Consider the following 7,039-nt stretch of genomic DNA (forward strand, 5'->3'; position numbering starts at 1 on the left):
TTCCGTCTTATTTCCATAATGAATTGCAGGAACATTTTAACGCAGGATAACGTCGTCTGGAATTCGAATAAACTAGACTGTTTTCATGGAATTTTACATTACACATCACATCTTGCAAACTGGGGTCTGACTGACATTCGAGTCGAATGCAAGCTCTGCGGCGGCTAGTGCCACTCCATGCCGCCGAGCGTGATGGAGCCCATGCCTTCCCACATGTCATCGGTCCACCCGACCTCCTCGCCGTCGACGCCCTCCTGCTCGCCCTCCCACAGCCCACCGCCGCTCGCGTCTGGCAGGCAGCCAAAAGCACCACCAATCAGCTCAGCTCATCGCTCCCCACCGTTTACTCGACACAGAATGAATTCGGCGAGAGATCATCTTACAGTGGTTGTACAGGCCACGGCTGCCCTCGCCGCGGCCAGCGAGCCTTCCCCTTCCCCTCCCCCTCCTCGTCGCCGGCGGCCTCGGCTTCGGGTCGTCCCCGAGCACCACCACGTGCCCGGCGTTGCTGCTCGTGCGCCCCTCGTTGCCTCCTAGGGAAGAGGCGAGTGAGATCAGTGCCGTGATAGCATGAAGAGTAACTCTGCAAATGGAGGGCGCACGCACCGAAGGGGCTCTTCCGCTTCCGCGACTCCCAGCGGCGGCCCCCCGCCGCGATGTCCTCGACGTCGAGCCGGACGCCGCCATCGCCGTCGTCCGCGTCGCCCCCCGCCTCCGCAGCGGCGGCGCCACCGCCAGCTCTCGCCGCTGGGGGCGACAAGCCGTTGAACCGCTTGAACACCGCCGCGTCCAGAGCGCTCGCGCCAGCCCCGCGCTTCGCCGAGGAGCCCACCGACGAGAACGCGCTCGCCTTCTCCTGCCAGGTCCCGCCGCCATCAAGAACGGAGAAGCGTGAAGTAAGGGGGAAGAACAAGGGCAGAACGATTGATACCCTGATGGTCTTCTTGGTGACCCTGACGATCTCCCGCTTCGGCGGCGCCGGCGGGGAGTTCGGAATCTCACCGTCCTCCGCTACCGGCGGGTAGGGATTTTGTTCCCCATCGGCGACTCTGGAGGATCCAAGAAACGAAGGCAAGGGTTAGAGAAGCAGAGATCCAAGATGGAGCAAATTTCGGAAGAGGAAAAGATTCCCCTCCACCTGGGCTTGACGAGGAACGATTGCAGGGTGGTCTGGCCGCCGGACGATCGGATCCTGCTCGGGTACGTCTTCTTATTCTGCTTCCTCATTCCGCCTCCCCAAGATTTTGGTCCTCTGTCTCTCTCCTTTCTCCTTTCTCTCGTAGATAGAGTACGAGTGCTGTACTGGACTAGACGAGACTAGAGTCCGCCCAAATTTGTTGGCGCCAAAGTTCTTAAAAATGCAAGCGCTCCCGCCAGAATTTTTGGGGATAAAATCACTAGGCGCAGCCCGCTACCGCCTTCTTGCCAAAGGCCTGCTCTTACGAGTTAAGACTAATATCCACTAAAAAAAGGTTAAGACTAATACGACATAATGAGGCTACGATTAATCATACTCCTACATTCCAAATCTTAAGAGATCAATCTGATGCAAAACCGCAAGAGCACAAGATAGTACTATTAGCATTTCTTGGCAGGAATGTGTTTATACTTTATCCTGGACAATCGCAGCAGCGTTGCTTGCTTCCAATCAATTAAGCGAATTAGCGTGATGCAGCCCCAACGGAGTTCAACACAAACAAGCAGAAAGCAAAAGATAACAACAAGTGAGACACCAGAAAGGAGCAAAGTATTAGCATTTCTTGGCAGGAATGTTACAAGTGCAGAACTGGAGTTAACATGTTGGCCGCCTACTTTTGGTTCAGGAGCCTGCGGTACATCCAGATGATGAACAGAAGCTGCGCCACAGAGACGACAAGGAGGACGATCACCAAAACCGGGCTGATGCTCCACGTGTTCCCAGAGCTGTGCTTCGCCCTACGGTGGCGATGACGACGGCGGGAGGCCATCCTGTGGTGGTGCTGCATCGAGCTGAGGAACCGAGCTCGCAGGGTGTCCGTGTCGGTGTCGGCCCAAATGGCGGTGTACACCTTTGGTGCCTGATGCGAGTCGTCGGCCTTGATGTCGATGGAGAAATGAGCATTGTCGTTGTCAGCGTAGCTGCTGGTGTGGTGTCTGTATGCCATGGTTGCTTCAGTTGTACCAATGGCACAATACGGTGTGCACGCGGGGTTCGAATGTGGATCGGTGTTCTTGGATGCTCCAGTAGATGGATGTTCCATTGGCCCAGCCTTGCTTTTGTAGGTAACTTTCTCCGAGGTTTTGTTTGTCATGCGAGGAATTTTCTTGATGGATGCGCCTATGCCACCGCCTGCACCTGCGAAACTGGCTTCTTGCTTCTTCAGTCCCCGTTGCTTGCGCCAGGCTAAACTTGCAGGCAACATGCAAGGCTCTGAATCGCACGTGGTTTCAGTAGCGCTGCATGCTTTAGATTCTTCATGATTTGGATTGGCTGGCAAACTGATGCTCCTGTCCTCCATATGACCACCAGTGTTATCAACACCAGTACAAGTAGAATCTTTAGTAATACTTACTGTGTGATGAACTTCAAGGATTAAACTGCTATCAATAGTGCCAACAGATTTTGGTGCCACTTCTCTGTCTGCTGGAATTTCTGGCATTGTTGTCGCATTTGTGCTTGCACTTGCAGAAGTTGTTGTCACTTTTACCTTGCCGACATTCTTCTGATTAATTGTGTTCGGTGAATGTACATCGGCGTCAGCATGATCGTCTTCTCTTATGTTGAATGTTACTTGCCTGGAGCGAGCCATGATAGCAGGTGAACTATTTTCAGTTTTATCATTACCAAATACTTTAGAGTCACTGCCAACTACTTGTGTTGGCACCTTACTTGCAGTGTCATGAACCCTCCTGGTCTGTTTACTGATGTTAGCAAAGTCCTCTCCTTTATTCAATGTGCATTCCTCGCTTTGACGTACACTGATGTTTGAATTTTGATCAGTTTCAGTACAGTTGATTACTCGAGATCCTTCACGGACCAAGTTATGACCAACTGCAGCAGCAGATTTGCTAACAGAAGAATCCCCAGCAGCGCCAGCATCAGTATGAACATCCTCTCCCATCTTTGACCTTCTTCGCCTAGTTGCATCAGGACCAGTTTCTTGAGGGGTAACTTTTGACAGCAAGCCTGTATCGTTATTGCCACTACGATCATCTTTAACAACAGGACGCTGTTTCTCCACTCGTGAATGTGATTTAGCTCGATGATCAGGAAAGAGCACAACTGAATCTGCATCTTCCTCAGCTTCACCCTCCTCAGGAATAACTTCTGCCAGCTTATGCATGCGACGTTGGCTATTTCTCCTTTCTGTGTTCCTATGGGTCACATTTCCTTCAGCCATGGGAGCTCCTTTTTTCACTGCTTTTGAGTCAAAGAAGCCACTGATGTGCATATAACCAGTACCTGAAGCTGTAACCCCAACATCTTGATTGGCATTTCTGTTTTCTGCCGACGCCTCGTCAGCACTATCAGAAGCAGCAGTTTCAACGTTTCCTTGAGCATTCACATTGCTATCGAAGATGTAAGGGCTCTTGGAATAGTATATGTAATCACCGGAACCAGTCGTCGACCCGTGTACCTGTACAATGTCCTTGATCAGGGGCCAGTCTGGGCCATCCACCAGGCACCTCTTGAGCAGTTTGATCGTGCTTGTGACATCCAGCGAGCGCAGCTTTGCCGCACGTGCCTCGATCCATCTTGGGATCTCCTGCAACTGATGATCAAATATGTGCACTGCTCGCAGGCTGTCGACGTTCTCCAGAGTCTGCAACACTGGGCAGTGGGATATGCTAAGGTCTTCAAGGGAAGGCATGTCTGATAACTTCTTCAGATCAGGTGCGTTCCAAACGCTCAATTCTCTCAGTGCAATAATGTCCTCCACAGCCTCGAGACTCGCCATGTCCACTATGCGCAGCTCCACCAAGGATGTCACGTGTCTGAGGCCGCCAGGCAGGCGTCGCAGCTCAGGGCAGCTCTCGAGTTGCATCGCCTGCAAAGAGGGCAACGTTCCTGCCTCGATATCCATCCATGTTTCAAGCTTAGGTAATCCTTGCAAGCGCAGGTTCTCGAGCTTTGGAAAAGGTACCTCAGGGTGGTGGCATTTGCCCATGAACTCTGCATCGATTGACGTGAGAGCTGAAGAATCGACAATGCTCAACGATCTCAGCTCTGGCATCAGGCCTAGTGGAGGGAGGGACTGGCACAAGTTGCACCCGATGATGTCGAGGCGGCGAAGATTTGGGAGGGAAATGTCTGAGAGCCAGCTGGGGAACTTGGCTCCAAAATAGCCAGCAATCTTTAGCGACTCGAGGCACGGTGGAGGGTTGAGCTCTTCCAGCACATCCTCAATCTTCCTGACCGCCGTTGGTGTGTGCGGCAGACTGACAGTGTCGTCGCTGGATGACAGCGCGAGCTCCCTGAGGCTCATCTTGCTGGCAAGTGCCACTTCAGCCGCCTCAGACCGACCGGGAGCCCTCTGGAGCTTATGCACATGGAGTATCCTCAGCTGGCACAAGTGCTTGAGCTCAGCCAGAGGCCACCCACCCCGGTCCTCTTTGCTGGCCACGGCGAAGCACTGGAGCGACGTGAGGCTTCTCAGCTGGCCTACCCTGAACGCGGCAATGTCGATCGTTGTTCCAGCAAGATCAAGGTCTCTGAGCCCCCTCAGGTGCTTCATGCCTTTGGGCAGAGCATGCAGTGACTTGCACTCCCTCAGCAGCAAGAATTTCAGGCTCCACAGGTTGCTGATGGACTCTGGAATCGCCTGTATCCCTGTCCGGGACAGGTTGAGGAGCCTCAGGTGAACCATATTCCCCAGAGTCTCTGGGATGAGCTCAATTCCTGTTTCACTCAGGTCGAGGACTCGCAGTTGATGATGCAGCCTCGTGAAGATGTTTCCTTCGGTTGCCAGTGGGTTCCTGGGAAGCAGCAGCGTCCTTATCATCTCCGAATTCAGGATGCTCTCTGGTATCGTAGCCATGTTTCTTCCTGGAAGGGAGACGCGCCGTGGCCTGAAGGAGGTGTCGCCGTCGTCGGGCAGCCGGTGGCCGTCGCCGGTGAAGCCCTCGCCTTGCAGGAGCAGCTGCGCCAGAGCATGCAGCGCTTCGTGCATCGTGCATCCGCGCACGTCTTCCTGCGTCGTCTGGAGAAGGTTCCTGCCAACGAGCTCATCGTAGTACCCCTCGGCTACCTCCTCGACGGAGGCGCCGCTCCTGGTCTGCACCAAGCGCTCGGCCATCCAGTGCTGCACGAGCACCCGCCTCTCGACGGCGAAGCCCGGGGGGAACAGCGAGCAGTACAGGAAGCATTGCTTCAGGTGGTGCGGCAGGTCATCGTAGCACAGGTACAGCGCCTTCATGGCGTCGTCCGGCAGCCCCTTCACCGACCACGCGGGGCTCGCGAGCACCTCGCCCCACACGTCGGCGCTGGCCTCCCGTGTCCTCAGCACGCCGGCGACCGCCTTGATGGCCAGAGGGATGCCGCCGCACTTCTCGACGAGCCTTTCGCCGACGCTCTTCAGCTGGCTCTCGTCGTCAGCCACGCACGCCGCCGTGCGGAGCAGCAGCCAGCCGTCGTCGGTGCTGAGCCTCTTCACCCGGTGGACAAGGCTGGCGCCCATCTCGCGGGCAGTGCTGCCGCGCCGCGCTGTGACCAGCACCTTGCCGCCGCGGCCCAGTGGGTTCTGCAGCACGTCCTCCCACACCCCGCCGTACCACACGTCGTCGACCACGAGCAGGAACCTCTTGTTCGCCACCAGGCCTGTCAGCATTGCCTGGAGGTCGGCGACGCTCTCGCCGCCCTTGGTGTCGCCCCCAAAGGCGTCGATGACCTGCGAGAGCAGGCCGGCCTCCGTGTACCCTCTGGAGAGGCGAACCCATGAGGTTGTCCCGAAGCTGCAACGCACCCTCGCGCTCTCGTATACCATCCTCGCGAGCTTGGTCTTGCCGAGGCCGTCCGGTCCGACGATGGCGACGACTTCGCATGTGGCTGGCCTGCCCGTCTGCGTCAGCCGATCGACGAGCAGGCGGGCGTCGTCCTCGATCCTTGTGCCGACGATGCCGGGATCAGTTGGCTGGCGCCTCAGCAACGTCCGCGTATGGACGGTGGGATCGGCCGCGTACGCCGCGTGGAGCTGCAGCCGGCGCTGCTTCCTCAGTATCGCCTGCAGGTTCCGGTTCACGCGCTTGAGGTCGGCGGCGATGTCGCCGTGGGGCTCGGCGTCCTCGCAGCAGGAGGATAGCAGCCAAGGCAGAGCCTGCACGCCATGACGAGAGCACAAGGTAATAATTAATTAACAAAACCTGCAATGCAATGCAACAGTGTGATCCTAGTTTGTTCAAGTCAGAGGCAGTAATCTCGCCTGCTGCTGCTGCGGCGGCGGCGGCTTGGGTTCCCTGGCCCCGAGCCGGCGCGCGGCGACCCTGCACCGGTCGACGGCGCCGTCTGCCTCGTAGGCCGCGGCGCGTACCTCGGCGAGCCACCGCGCTGTGGCCTCGTCCCCGCCCGCCGCCTGCGCCTCGGCGTCGCCCAGCACGGCGGCCACGCTCTCCAGCCTCGCCGCCAGCTTCCTCGCGGCCGCCGCGACGCCCAGCTCCTGCGCCACCCCCCCTTCCACCACGCCGCGCCACCGCGCCGCGGTGTGCGGCACGAACGCGCCGAGCACCACGGCCATGTCAACCGCCTCCGATCACGACGTCGTCTACCCTCGCCGAGACAGTTGTTTCGTTCGTTCGTTTGTTTATTATGGAATTGATTTGTTCATTGGATGGAAGAGAATAAAGAGGATCACCTACGCACGAAGTCAACTACTAGGAACTAATAATTCAGAATGTAATTGCGCCCCGGGGATCGCGTCATGATGAGCATACACTTGGAATAGTTCCAGCCTACCAAGATGAGGGCCACGCTGTATACAAGGAAATGACCTTTATATTAAGGGACTGGATATGTGCGAGTCGACTGAATTTCAGAATCGGGTTAGTCGTCAGAATTGTAAAGAGG

General features: G+C 56.5%; 1 protein-coding gene and 1 pseudogene across 1 annotated transcript; both read right to left on the minus strand.

The window, feature by feature from the left end:
* Positions 1–55: 55 nt before the first annotated feature.
* Positions 56–1,310, minus strand: LOC125555421 (RNA-binding protein). Its single transcript, XM_048718389.2, has 5 exons — positions 1,139–1,310; positions 932–1,049; positions 607–856; positions 384–533; positions 56–289 (listed from the first exon to the last, which is right to left on the minus strand). Exons 1-5 carry the CDS (start codon positions 1,225–1,227, stop codon positions 165–167), a joined length of 732 nt encoding a protein of 243 aa, XP_048574346.1. The 5' UTR covers positions 1,228–1,310; the 3' UTR covers positions 56–164.
* A 498-nt stretch (positions 1,311–1,808) lies between these two features.
* On the minus strand, positions 1,809–6,710 carry LOC147990836 (uncharacterized; annotated as a pseudogene).
* Between the last annotated feature and the right edge of the window lie 329 nt (positions 6,711–7,039).

Source organism: Triticum urartu, chromosome 1A, assembly GCF_056163025.1.
Source record: "Triticum urartu cultivar PI428250 chromosome 1A, HENAU_Tu73, whole genome shotgun sequence".
NCBI classification, from domain to species: Eukaryota; Viridiplantae; Streptophyta; class Magnoliopsida; order Poales; family Poaceae; genus Triticum; species Triticum urartu.

Bases quoted from the DNA above. Each gene is read 5' to 3' on its own strand.
- LOC125555421 (XM_048718389.2), bottom strand. From the start codon at position 1,227: ATGAGGAAGCAGAATAAGAAGACGTACCCGAGCAGGATCCGATCGTCC. The intron at 857-931 runs GTATCAATCGTT...GGGACCTGGCAG, and splicing joins TCACCAAGAAGACCATCAGG to GAGAAGGCGAGCGCGTTCTC. The intron at 290-383 runs GTAAGATGATCT...GCTGCCTGCCAG, and splicing joins CCGTGGCCTGTACAACCACT to ACGCGAGCGGCGGTGGGCTG.